Raw genomic sequence first — 14331 nt, 5'->3', positions numbered from 1 at the left:
ACTTCTTGCTGTGTGTCCCCTTCCCTGGCTGTGTGTTCCCTTCCCTTGCTGTGTGCCTCCTTCCCTGGCTGTGTGTCCCCTTTCCTTGCTGTGTGCCCCCTTCCCTGGCTGTGTGTCCCCTTTCCTTGCTGTGTGTCCCCTTCCTTTGCTGTGTGTCCACCTTCCCTGATTGTGTTTCCCCCTTCCCTGGCTATGTGTCCCCTTTCCTGACTGTGTGTCTCCTTCACCTGTGGTGTGTCATCTTTCCCAATTTTGTTTTGCAAGCTTTAAGATAAGCCTGTCTTCTCACAAAACAAACATATAGGGCTGAGTGGGAAATAAGAATCACCTTGTGGATTTCAAATGGATACATTTACAATTCTTCATTTTTTTCTCCTGTTTAGAGCAAATGGGACTCACATACTCTTAACCATGAAGCATTTGGAAAATACGCCTATCATTCACCATTTTTTTCCACGGGGCAATATTCAGATTTTCACGCATTTTCAAATATAAACTTATGTTTCATGATGATTCAGAGCCACACCAGCATTGTTTCCAGCTTAATATTCTGGCCCCAGACCAAGAATGTAGGTAGAACATTTAATCGCCATCTGTAATGCAGAAACTGGCAGTGAAAATATGTAATACAAATAACGTTGGGAGACATTTCCTCTATAAGCAATGGAGAACAATGGGAAAACCCACGGTGCAGAGTTTGCTGGAGAACAAATATGGTTCACAGTGCCTATTCGGAGTGGATTTGTGGAAAATCAGTCTCACCGCAGAATGCAAAACCAAAATAACAACGTGTGAGCAGAAGAGGGAACCATGGTCTTGGTTTTATTTCCTTAATTGCAGTTTAAGTAAGTCATTTCCCACAGTTTCTGTTTCTAGAACATTCTTCTTCATCAGCTATCATTTAAATAAGGGGAAACACTTCATCATGAAAAAGAAATGAAAAGATAGATTTTAGCCCAGGTGTTACATGATCTGAGTAGGACGATGGCAAAGAACTGAAGGGGCTGAGAAAGTGTTACATGCCAGAGGCAAAGTGAACTGAACATGTAAATGGCAGGTAAAACGCATAGTCGCCAGACGGTTCTCAACTGTCTATCAACCCTTGTTCCTCTTCTCTAGTGTTCTGTACCTGTGATCACACTGCTGTGAGCAGACCCCTGTCCAACTCCAATGCCACCACAGCATCAATGTGCATCGTCCTGGTTCAGTGGAGTCACACTCCCGTCTGTATGGTGTCATCAGGTCATTAACCATCAAGACATCAAGCCCTATCTCCTAGGGAGAAGCCTGGACAACATTTATACAAGGAATTTAAAATTTGAAAACTTATGTCATAATTGTGGTAATACTATTTTTATTTAGAGTAACCCTTTGGAAAAAAAAATTTACATGCTACCCAAAGGCACTATTTCACATACGGTGTGTGATTGAGAAAAGAAAAGTAGAATAAATCTATAGTGAAGGTAAGGGACACAATAAAGAGTATTAAAAGGACATCACTAAGTCTTAAAGTCATTCTAAAAATGGCACTTTTCACGTTGGTATAAAATGAAAGTGCTTTAAGGTGAAATCTTTATTTTTTTTTTTAAAGCTGATCTTTAATCCCCTGAAAATAGGGGGTTATCATGAGACCATGAATACACCTAACTGTAGGAGCCATAAGGAGTGGATGTCACTAACTGCTTTGCCTGTGTTTACTTATTTACTTTTCTGTTTCTAGTGTGATAGTCTTGCGTTATCTGTGTGTCATCAGTGAGGTTTGCTCTTCAGTTCTTACTAGAAAGGTACAGCTCATTGAAAATAGCTGGTAGACACAGAAAGCATAAATATACAGTAACTTTAAACACTGATTGTACTAAATGCAACAATACAAAGAAGCAAACAAAACACAAATGGTAACACAATAAAACTGTATTACATTTGTGCTTCAGATATTACAATACATTATATACAATAGTCCAAAATAAACATCTCATGCCAAGTGACACAAAAACGAATAGCAAGCAAAAAATTCCAGCAATATATACATTACTTTTCTTTCTTTAATAATGAACATTCAACTCTTGAACTGGGGCAATTTTACTACATACAGATGCAGTCCGCCTTTTCTTCCATATGGCCGGCCATCCTGCTGTCCTACCACTACCCTATTTAGTAGGTTCCTGTGTCAATTCATATATACAGGTGAGCAAAAAAGATAAAGGGATGTAGTGCTTTGTGTTGCTGGGGGTGATGCCGACAGATCAGCGGACCTGGGGTGCGTAGCCTTCCTTCATCAGGCCTTCCTCGTAGTCTGTCTGGCAAAGGATCATGTTATTCTTTAAGAAAAATTTGTCTCCGACACAAAATCTGAAAGCATGAAAACAAAGTGTGTTAGGACTTCTGAAATCTGAAAGATGGTCTTAGGAAATTACTTTCATTGTCAAAGTTAAAACTGTGTTGTTTAATATATTAGCACTTGCACGCAGCCTTTCAAACTCCCCCTAGTTTACAAACAGCAGAGGAGCAGCAAGGTCAACATTTGGGACACCAATAGTGAAATTCTTTATTTCTTTTCTTTTCTCTTTTCCTTTTCCTTGCCACTTTGGCGAGGAGAAAATATATGGTCCATATACACCCCCATTAAAGTAAAATTAAATATGATATCAGTTCTTACTAGTTATGATTATAAACGGTTTTATACTGGTCCTTTGTCCAATTAATACAAACCACAAAAAGCAATACAGTGAATCAAATAATTAGAAAATCGTCCAGTTTAAAGTTTTCTATTCCAAGCTCCCTTTAATTCTGTTATTAAAATGTGACTATATCTTAACAATTTGTAAGTGCCTACTGTCCCAGTGTGAAGTGCCCAGAGGCTATCTTCCTCCATGGCAAATTCCTCAGCTATGAAATAGTAGGTATTACTTCGTAGAATGCTTCCTGCTAAGGCAGAGCTACCTAGAAGAACTTTCTCATGTTGATGTGATAAATAAAACCAGCTCCCAGCAGTTAATTATGCATTTTAGTTTATGAAGCATTGTTTAAAGTGCAAGACTCTAGTATTTTTAATAAGCGTTCTTTTTATATAGTTTCTCAGTGGGTGATACTATGAACACAATCCAGGTCAAAAGTAAATGCCGTGCTGTTTCCAGTACATTTAGCAATAAAGTAACTCTGGGAATATATATATACCATATATATATACACACACCATATATATATATGTGTGTGTGTACATTACATATATGTATATATATTTAATTGTAGCAATTTAAACTTCAAACAGCAGTGTTTGGTGGAGTTGACTGAACACAACTTTGTAATTACACAGGCTGACCTCTGTGACCTTTGGTGGTGGTCATTCTTTATCACATAGTCAATTTAGAGTGATGCTCAGGCAGAAATCTTAGTGCATGGATTAAATTGTGAAGTGAAGGCCACCCCCTAATGCTCAGCAAAGTTGAAGGTTTAAATGAGGGGCACTTGGACTGATTTACATTTGCAAAGATTGGAATTCTAGACAAACAGTGAATCTATTTATTTTCCATCCAGGCAGCTTTGGAAATTTATCCTTATACTAGCTAAGTAGATAGAGGGGGAAATAGTGTAATAAAAAAAGTAGATTGAAAAGAATTAGCTCTCCTCTTAAAGGAAAATTGCTCTGTTTATTTGTGGAATTTACTTTTTCCCTAGGATTACTGCCTAGTGCTAATGTTGGTTTAAAGTAGAGGCTCAGCTCTGGTCTGGAAATCCTGGATTTGTTTGCTGCTGCATCTACTGGACAAGATGCACATTTAAGTTTGGGACTTTGAGTATATTTTTCTTTTTTGCTAGCTTTAGGCTGTATGCTTTAAATATTGCATTTAAACAGTGATATTTAATATATCAGTTTATATAGCTAGCATGACCATGAAGATATATTGGATAAATAGAAATATTCTTTTATTTGAACAGCCCTTGGGAGCCCAAATTTGACTTTTATATTTTATGGAAAATTAAGTGAAACAGCAATAAAGTCATGTTTAATGAGTGCTCAAGACAATCCGCTTATATTACTGCTGAAATTACTTTCAACTCATTAATAATATAGTATCATAGCTGAATAAATACATTCAGTAACATACTCCTGTCTTCTTGCTGTTATTAAGCTGGTTTTCCCACAGTGCAAATGATCTGAAGAAATTTTCAGTGTTCTTGTCTTTAACTTTGTTTAATTTCTTATCAGGAACGTTAATTTCTATTAGTCATCATATACAAAGATGGGATTCCATCTTCCCATCCTGTCCTGTGGTATCCTGTCACTTGTAGCTCAGCATCCTTAAAGACAGAATATTTTATTTTGTAGGTGAGTACGATCAAGGTTGGCACAGTGAGTTGTCACCTGGAAGCAGCAGTCCTGGGGACCTGGTTTCAAGTTCTGCTTCAGTCACATATGTGATGCTAGCATGGGTGCATGCCACTCTTTCCCTACTTATGTTCTCTGTAGGAGAGATGAACACACAGTATCCAACTACAGGGAGCTACTATGAAAAGCCCAGAAAAGGCAGGAAAACAAGCTGCCATGGATATGGTCCAGATTCCAGCCTTCTCCTGGTGGCAAAGACAAAGCTTCCTGTTTTGATCATGAAACTTGATCAGACTTGTTTCTCACATCCTAGTAGGTCACTGAGCATTTAATTCCTGTACTGTTATTTATCTAATTTTTCATGCCTACATATTTGAGTATATGTACATGTTTGCAGGTATGAACACATGTATGACTTTCTAGGATCCTATCAGAATGTCAAAAGATTTGTCTGGGTTCGCACAGCCTGAGGAAATATGGAGAACCAGAGAGGCTTCAGTTCTTTGTCAGCCCCTGGTTGTTCTTTCACCCGAGTCAGGACAATGTAAAGACTGAATATAAGTTTATTAGTCTTTGTTTTTTTAAAAAAAAATAAAGTCTCACTCTGTTGCTTAGGCTAGAGTACAATTCACTGTGAAGCCCACACTGGCCCCGAAGTTCAGCAACCATCACACCTCAGCCTCCTGAATGCTGCCATTACAGGAGTGAATAGCCACACCCAGACCCACGGTCTTGGCATTACAGTATTCTCTTGTGCATTTTACACAAGTCTAACTACCATTTGATGAGGTGGATGCCACATGTTCCATTGACCAACACAAAGAGAGAGACAGAGAGAAATGGATACAGTATCTAAAAGTGAGAGAAAATACATCAACATAGTGAAACACTCCTTTCTAAAAGGTTTCATAACTAACATCTTAACAACCGGGTAAAGTCTTTAGTGGACATGTCCACCTATAAATAAAGGTAAATATGATATAGAACACAGCTTAAAAGTAACGCAGTCACACCTGACTTACAAAACAGTGTAAACAATGTTTACTGCTGTGGTTAGGAGCAGATCATAGCTGTTCAATTGAGATTATCCTTGTCCCTAAATACTCAACAAAATAAGGAATAACTCAAAATTTGTAACTTATTTCCAACATCATATAACCTGCTTTTTTATGAGATTTAACATTTGTAAAAAACAAACAAACAAAGCATTTTGAATATTGTGATGGCTGAAGAAAGCTTTAGGTGTATTTAAGAGGCCAGCCTAAACCTGGGAATGCCCTCTCATCATCTTTCTTGTAATGCAGTCTTAAATGCTTGTGGAATGGTCATTCTATTCGTTTTATCTTCATTCAAAATTACTGAAGAAGAAAGAAAGGATGCCAATTAGGTTATTAACTCATCTAATATTCTTATGTGGAAGTTAAGAATGCAGCTAATTTCCAGCAGAGGACAAGTCTAGCTGACTTCATAGAGTTTTTGAGTCATGAGAAGAGTAAGAAGGAAGTATAATTAATAAACCTCTGCTCTAAAATAGGGGGCGTAGAGCAATTTCCCCTTTTATATTTCTGACTGATTCTTTAAAAATTCAATAAAATTATTTTAAATGTTTTCAACACTCTCGGTGTCCCCTTACCTCCCTCTCAAGCCTCCCACCTCTTCCACTTAGAACAGGTTTATCAAAACCCTGTTCTAAGATGCCTCCATTTGTAATATGCATTTGAAGAAGCGAGAACATTAACTTAGTTGTCTTATTTCCTTAAGGTCAGTGATGTATAATTATAACTAATTTCTGTCTTTATAATGTTTAAAAAGAAGAGGAAATGTGGTATGTATTCCCAACATATCTACTTTCTCACTCAGCATTCATAGCCACTAAAGGACGGACTACTCCATAGTGCAGTATTCAGCAAGAGGTGTCTGCCAATCCCTACACTTGTGAACAAATTTCCAGTCTCTTTCCCATTGACAGTCCAATCGTCATTGCATATCTCACCCCTTACGATCCCTTCAGCACCAAGGCACACTATCCCTATCCTGAATCCTGCTATAAATTATTCAAAATCAACTTTACCTTAGCCCTGCGGGATCTATTTATACTTACATATTCTTCATCAGAAAACAGAATGCTCTTCTGAAGTCAGCTGCTCCAGAGAGTAACAACCTGACTTGTTTGGCTAAAATCTTGAGTTGAACACTTACTGTCTTGGGCAGAGTCCTTAAATATTTCGGTACATCTTCTATGTCTGTTAATTTGATGCTTGTACATATGTTTTTAGGGCTGACCATTGTTGATGGTTCACCAGCCAGCGGGTGTGCTTTTCTCAGTGGAAGACTGCTTCTCTTGTCTACTCATTCCTTAGTTACTTGCATTTCTTGTCCTCATGTTGAGGACTCCTGCCCTTTCCCAACTCCATGTTAGCACATCTACTGCTCAGCTCCTGTTTACTTACATATATAAACATCTGTGCACAAATAAGTGTAACTTTTTCAGTCTGTAATTATGATACATAGAATATATGATATTAACATGTGTATTTAATTGTATATACTAGCAATCCATGAAAAGAGGGCATGGATCTGAAAAAAGCAAAAAGAAAAATATGGAAGGGCTTGAGGGAAAGAAAAGGAAGGGCAGAATGATACAATTAAAAATCTTAGAAAAATAACAGAAATCATCATCATCATCATCATAATAATAATAAAAGAAATGAAAAGAAAAAATTCTGCACTGCAATTTGATTGCCTACCCCAGAGTCTAAAAACATCATTTACATAATTATCATTTTGGGTATTAAATGAGATTGCTATGCTTAAATACATATATTTATATGATATTTATATATTTATATGATATTTATATATTAATTATATATTATATTATATTTTTATATTATAAATATAAATATATATTTAAAAATCAATGAAAAAAGTATAAATCTTAAAAAACTACAAATTTATACTTGCCATTTCAAATTAATATATTTCAAAATCTTCCCTATGTGTGTGTGTGTGTGTGTGTGTGTGCGCGCGCACACGCGTGCGGTGTTCTTGTAGGTGCACATGGACATTTATGAGCACAGAGGGCAGCGATCAGCTTCTACTTTACTCTTCTAGTGCCATCCACCAATCTTTTTGAGACAGAGTCTCTCACTGAGACAGGAGACTGACTGATTTGGCTAGGCTGACTGTCCAGGGAACGCAAGGCATCTGCCTATGTCCATCTTCCCAGCTCTGGGATTACAGGTAGTTGCCACCATACTGGTTTTGCTGTTTTGTTATGTTATATGGCTTTTGAACCTGGAATGCAGGGCCTCATGCCCACCAGGCAAGCATTTTACCAACTGAGTCATGTCCCCAGCCCTACCAGGACCATAGGACTCGTTCCTGTAAACTAAACATGTCAGTCAGCTCCAAGGTGCTTCCCGGAACTTGAAAAAATGGCTGCCTCTTCTCCAAGCATATAGACCTAAGTCTCATTAGGCTTTACTGCAAGTCTCTGATATCTTGTCTCCCCCAGAGTGCGGAACACATTGACTTTCTTTAAGAAACTATATTTTATTCACCTCCGCTTCCACAGGGCCTAGTACTGCTTCAGCCCTTAAAATAGAAAGCAAATGTTGAGCCAGAAAATCGGCTCCAAGGGTCAATGTGTTTGCCACCAAGCTTTGTAACCTGAGTTTGATTCTCAGAATCCTCAGGGTGAAAGAGAGGAGAGAATCAACTCCCACAGGTTTTCTTCTGACCTCCAAACATGTACCGTAGTTCAAACATGCACACATACCAGAAAATTAATATGTGTAAAATGTCTTTTAAATTAAATACCACAAAGAAAAGAAAAAGAAATATCATGCAGACTGTTTTTCCCCTTATGTTCCAAGGTCATTATATTATGGAATAATTTTTCTGGACTCTGTGAATATGTGTCACTCTGATTGATTTAAGAAAAGGCTGAATGACCAATAGTTAGGTAGGATTTGAGGGGGGCAGAAAGAATATTCAGAAGAAAGGTAGAGTCATGCAGAGATACCAATTTGATTGCCTACTCCAGAGGCTAAAATCATCATCTACATAATGGTCATTTTTGTATTAAATGAGATTGCTATGCTTAAATATATATGATTTTGGATTCCTCTTTGTATACTATAAATATGTTTTATTACCATTGGCTAATAAAGAAGCTGTTTTACTCCGTGACTTAGCAGAGCAAAGCCTGGCAGGAAATCAGAACAGAGATAGAGAGAGAGAGTAGGCCAAGTCAAAGAGATGCCATGTAGCTGCTGAAGGAGAAGAGCCCAGAAACTTTCTGGTAGGCCACAGCCTTGTGGGAATACACAGATTAATAGAAATGGGTTAACTCAAGATATAAGAGCTATCTAGACATATGCCTGAGACATTGGCTGAACAGTGTTGTAATTAATATAGTTTCTGTGTGATTATTTGGATCTGTGTGGCCGTAATATGAAAGGGCAGTCTCTTTCTACACACACACACACACACACACACACACACACACACACATACAGACAAACACACACACACATATGTATATATGAATGTATGTATGTGTAAACCAATGAAACAAGGTATAAATCTTAAAAAACACAAATTTAATTTATATTTGCATTTCAAATTAATATATTCCAAAATCTCTCTCTCTCTCTCTCTCTCTCTTTCTCTGTGTGTGTGTGTGTGTGTGTGTGTGTGTGTGTGAGTGAGTGAGTGTGGTGCAGAGCAAGCAACATGGGGTTTGCAAAGTAAAGGTAACTGAGTCATGTAAAAGCAAGGTAGGTTAAAAGATATACGTTAATTTAAGTTAAAAGAATTTGTTAGAAACAAGCCTGAGCTATCAACTGAGCTTTCATAATTAATAAGAAGTCTGTGTGTCAAAATTTGGTAGTTTGCTGGTGGGACAGGGAAAAACTAGAAACATTGTTATTTAGCTTTCTGTGGAGGAACTTTTCAGCCCTTAATAAATTAACTTAGTTTAGAGATTTTTTTCAATTCCAAATAAAAATTAAGTTATCATAAAATAAGTTCCAGAAAGATTTTTCCCAGTTTTCTTCCTTTTTAAAGGGAGATATTTCTACAGTTAAAATACAGGACCTGCAGTTTTGCTAGAAAAGGCAAAGCCCTGCACATGCTGTCATTACTGCTGTGTGTCTGTGCGGTGTATGCACGTGGATATTCATGCATGTGCATGTGTTGATGTGCGTACCTATTACATTGTGGATGTGCAGAGGTGTTCATTGACTGGTGCACAAATATGTGTGGAGGCCAGAGGAAGACACTGGGTGTCCTGTCGTTCTCTTCTTGTCATTAATTATCACCTTTCTCAAGAAATCCTTGGAATATTCTTTCAATTTCATGAAACAAGAATCGGGAGTCTTTTTTTGTTGTTGTTGTTAGGGGGTTTGCTATGCAAGTAGTTCACAATGTGTAGAGGTCAGAGGACAATGTAAAGGAGTTAGTTGGTTCTACACTGTGGCTAGAGTATAGCATCAGGATGTTAGGTCCTCTGCACAGTGGATTTCCAGAATCACAGTCAGATTCTTCAAAGTGGTGGCAAGTGTTTTACCTACTCAGCCATCTCACTGGACCTTCTTGACTTTTAAGATAGTCTCCCACTGAATCTGGGCTTTGCATATTCAGCTAAATGGTCAAGTAAACAAGCTCTGTGGAACTACCTATTCCTGTGTCTCCAACACTTAGATTACAGGCATGCAACCGCTGGCCTGGACTTTTAGATCGGTGCTGTGTATCTGACTCGGGTCTTCTTGCTGTTGTGGTAAGCACTTGACCTTCACTTGATGAGAATTCTCCCCAGCCCCTATTTTACTGGTTTTTTTTTAATATTTGGAAGTAATTTTGGTCTTCATACTGAGTGTTGCGACATGGCTTTGCAAGGCTTCATCAGGACGTGGCCACACTGGATGTGTCTCCACAGCAACATTCAGTGGAAGAGGGGCATCTCCTACCTTGAGACCTGTCTGTATTCAGGGTGGCCATGTCTGTGTGCTCTGCCTGACTGATGAAGATGAGCTGACTTTCTGCATCGAGGAAGTTTGTCTTGCAAGGACCGCAGCGACAAGACAATCACCGATTGCTAATTGTGCATAGCCAGTGCTAAAGATATGCAGCCACTTTACGGCAGGTAATAAATGAAGCGGACATAGAAATGTATGAGGTGCTTTGGTAATGAGGTTGGGATAGTGCTTGGCGACATAAGAATGCAAGCCATTTTTAGAGTCAAAATTTAGGAGCACTTGTCTTACTTGACTGAGTTCTACTGAGCAGACAGACTTAATTGTGAATGTAACTTTTTATTTCCATGATGAAATAAAACTGATCTATGATTTGTAAACAGCATTAACCACTTTCAATTACTTTCTATCATAATGGGATTCAGGTTGAGTTTAGCACTTGAACGATGCTTTCATTGTCAGTGCAGGACGTAGATAAAATATGGACGCTTGACCTGGTAGGCAAATGGACATAGGGCATGAACAGTTCCCAGAGTAGGAAAATCTGAAGGGCTACAAGTCAGCAAATAAACACCAATTAAAAATTATAATCAGGTAGCAGCTTTCATCCCTGCAGGTGACAAGAATTTCTTTCTAAATAATAAGCCCCAGTGTTAGGGTGAATATGTGAGATCATGAGGAAACTTGGTGTGGGAAACATAGGACAACTTTTATCAAGATCATTTGGTCAATATTTACCCTAAGCGCTCAAATCATTGTATTCTTTGACTGACTAATTACACTCCTGTGAACGTCCCTGACACCGATTTGAATATTTGCCAACTTAAGGAGTCAGTATTTTATTGATGATATAAAACGGACTAGAGAAATAACCAAAGCATCAGACCACACAATTGTAGCCTTAATACTTCATGATAAAAAGAAATACAAACTATCTTAAAAGAAATTTTAATGGCAAGAATACAAATAAATAAATAGTTGAGAATAAATGAAAGAATTCAAGGGCCATACATTAAGACCCTTCCCTGTTAAATCGATTAACATGGTATTTTATTAGCTCATTCTGTGTATTTGTCATAGTCAGTACACTCATCTCTTTAACTCCTCGCAGACACACCCCACCTTCCCAACTCCCTCCCAACTTCATGACTCATTTCTCTTAACTACTACGATGACTGTGACTATTATTTTAAAGACAAGAGTCTCACCATATCCTGTGGGATTGCAACTAACTCGACCTTCCTCCTCCACTTCCTGGGTGATGAGATTACTATCATGTGAGGGAGTCCTCTTCCTATTTTTTAATTTGACTAAATATCAGTATAACATATAGAAGCTATGCATAATTTGTCACATATACATAGGGAAAATCATGAGTGATTATATGCTAGAATACTATTTGTTTTAGAATAGTGAAGGTTGAGTTCTTTCTCATTTTTAATTTTTTTTTCTAAAAATATGAAAGCTTTTCTTAAGTAGAACAGTTAACAAGGTGCTTTCTTAAAGACAGCTCTCATTGTTTTTGCCATCACTGAATCAACCTGTCAAATGACCAGAGGTATTTTACTGTTATGGCTAACACTCCTTGAAAATGTATGTGCACATGTTCATGTGAAAAGAACTGTGTTTGGATGGATGCCTGAATATTTGTGTGTGTGTGTGTCCACATTTTTGTAAAAGATAACATGTGAACTTCTTAGTTTATTGTTGGCTAAGTATCACCTAAAACTGATATCTTCAATGATATAAAACATTTGTTGGGGATAATCAAGACACAAGATGGCTCCTGGGTTATTGCCTAGGTAATGCAATAAGTTATATTAGGAAATATTCTAGACATCTAAATTTGGCAAGAGACACCATTTGTGTTATATATTTTATAGAAATAACAGGACACTGGGGTATAATTTGGACAGGAAAAATTGTAGATATAGAAGGAATGAGCTTTTAAACATGCATTCAATACTTGGGGAAAATTATTTTATTTAACCTCTAGATTTCTAAGACAAGTATCTAATTTTATTTTATTGACACAAAACTATAGCGGTTTTGAGAGTTTACATAACACACTGAAGAATTACAAAGACAATAATTTTACCGTATATATGATGGGGCCAGAATTTGAATCTGTTTTCACCACAGACGTCATATCTTATTGTTTCATAGGGCTTCATGAAAAGACTTTGAATCAAACAGGACTTTTCAGAGGACGTTACATAAATTGAGAATGTAAAGCAATATTTATTGATGACACACTCTACAGACATTTTCTTACAGATACTAGACATTCTCGAAACTCCAGCAAGGGTCTTACAATTTGAATACATGTAGTTTTGATGCACACAGTTTTGTTGTTTATGTGTTTGTTTGCTCTTTGAAACAGGGTCTCACTATGGAGTACCAGCTGTCTTAAAACATGATAGGTAGACCAGACTCATCTTGAACATACAGAGATCTGCCTTCGGGTATTTCTGATATACTGAGATTAACTGTGTGCACCAGCATGCCTAGCCTTGGTAGGCATATTTATAGTATTCTAAACTCTGCATTTCCTGTGGAAAACAGGTTGTAGCCATAGAATAATTCCCAAGGGATAGTATAATTTTCAACAAAGAAAAAGTGAAGGAGTTATTATACTTTTAGTTCGAAAGAGTTTTGAAATTGATTAATCATGTGTTACAAATGAGGAAACCGGATTCAGAGAGATGATGTAATTAGCTTAAGACTGCTCAGCCAGTTTGTAGCAGAGCCCAAACTACAACTTAGCTTTCTAGACTTCTGTGCAGCATTCTTTCCTTTGTTGTTTTTCCAATGCTGGTAATTGTTCAATTATTAACTTCATTTGGTTTCCTCCTCAAGAATATTGGAGGTAGCTGAGAGTATGAAGAGAGCATGCTTAGGATTCCAGAGAAGTCAAGAGATGGGGAAGGAATAAACATAAACAAGATGAAAGCAAACTTCCTGTTACCAATTCTTTGCCTCTAAAAGAATCACATAGTAGAAAAAAGGTTGAGGTGTGTATGTGTGGTGTGTGTGTATGTGTGTGTGTGTGTGTGTGGTGTGTGTATGTAAGTATGTATGTGTGTGTGTGTGTGGTGTGTGTGTATGTGTGCGCGTGCACGTATGTGCACATGTGCCTGCCACAGCACACGTATAGAAGTCAGAGGACAGATTCTGGTGTCATTCTTTACCCTCTATTTTGTGATGGATACTTATTTGCTGGGTGTTCCAGATTAGTTGGTTCCATTGCTCTGGGGATTCTTCCATCTCCCCCAACCACCTACACCCATTTGCTATAGGAGGACTAAAATGAGAGAAATAAGAAAAGCTCTAAGCTGTCTATCTGGACAAGGCTCCTGAACCCAGATCTTCACACTCGTGAAGAAATGCTTTACTCACCAGCCATGTCACTGCCCCCTAAGCAAAGGCGTTTTATACCACCATATTAAAAGAGTGTAAAACAATAACAAGAATGAGTACTGGCTCTGAAGTCAGTAGAAGTATTTCTGTGTACAGTCGTTCTCACAGAACACTGTCTTCTGAAGCTAGGCTAAAGACCTCATTTTGCAGAGGTTTGTTTCTGGTGTTGGATGCACATTTGCAGAACCCCTGAATGCTGAGATCAATTAGCTTAACAAAGTGAACTGTGATCATGCCCCCCCTATTAAATCAATCCTCAGCCTACTGAGTGGCATCATTTGGGAAGGTCAAATTAAATGTACTAAATGCACTCACCTCTGGTTGCAAAGCTGACAGGCAAAGCAGTCCAGGTGGTACACATTATCCTTGGCACGCATCACCATCTCAAAGGCAGGGATGAGCTTGCTACAGGCAGCACAGTTTCCCGTTACACCAAACAGCCTAGAACAGTAAACATTTTCTTTTTCAACTTAAGGCAACCTGGGTTTGCAAACTGAGAAACTGCTAATCCATGCTTTGAAGTGATTCATACACAATGCCTTATGATGTTCATAAATGAGTTTTGCCTGAGATGTATACATATTCTTCTGCAATATAGCCTCC

General features: G+C 37.8%; 1 protein-coding gene across 6 annotated transcripts in view; it reads right to left on the bottom strand.

Moving 5' to 3' along the window:
- Window positions 1–792: 792 nt before the first annotated feature.
- The window catches only part of Lmo3 (LIM domain only 3), a 61653-nt gene continuing 48114 nt past the window's right edge, over window positions 793–14331 (bottom strand). For all 6 annotated transcript variants that reach the window (XM_048432483.3, XM_048432481.3, XM_048432480.3 and 3 more), the window contains 2 exons: window positions 14044–14169; window positions 793–2349 (listed from right to left, as the gene is read on the bottom strand). In XM_048432483.3, coding sequence (XP_048288440.1) covers window positions 2244–2349; window positions 14044–14169 — 232 coding nt within the window. In that variant the 3' untranslated portion in view covers window positions 793–2243. The remainder of the gene's footprint in view (window positions 2350–14043; window positions 14170–14331) is intronic.

The sequence above is a fragment of the Myodes glareolus genome, chromosome 3 (assembly GCF_982192425.1).
Source record: "Myodes glareolus chromosome 3, mMyoGla1.1, whole genome shotgun sequence".
Classification (NCBI taxonomy): domain Eukaryota; kingdom Metazoa; phylum Chordata; class Mammalia; order Rodentia; family Cricetidae; genus Myodes; species Myodes glareolus.
Note: the sequence above shows the minus strand (reverse complement) of the source record. Positions and strands in the feature narration are given on the sequence as shown.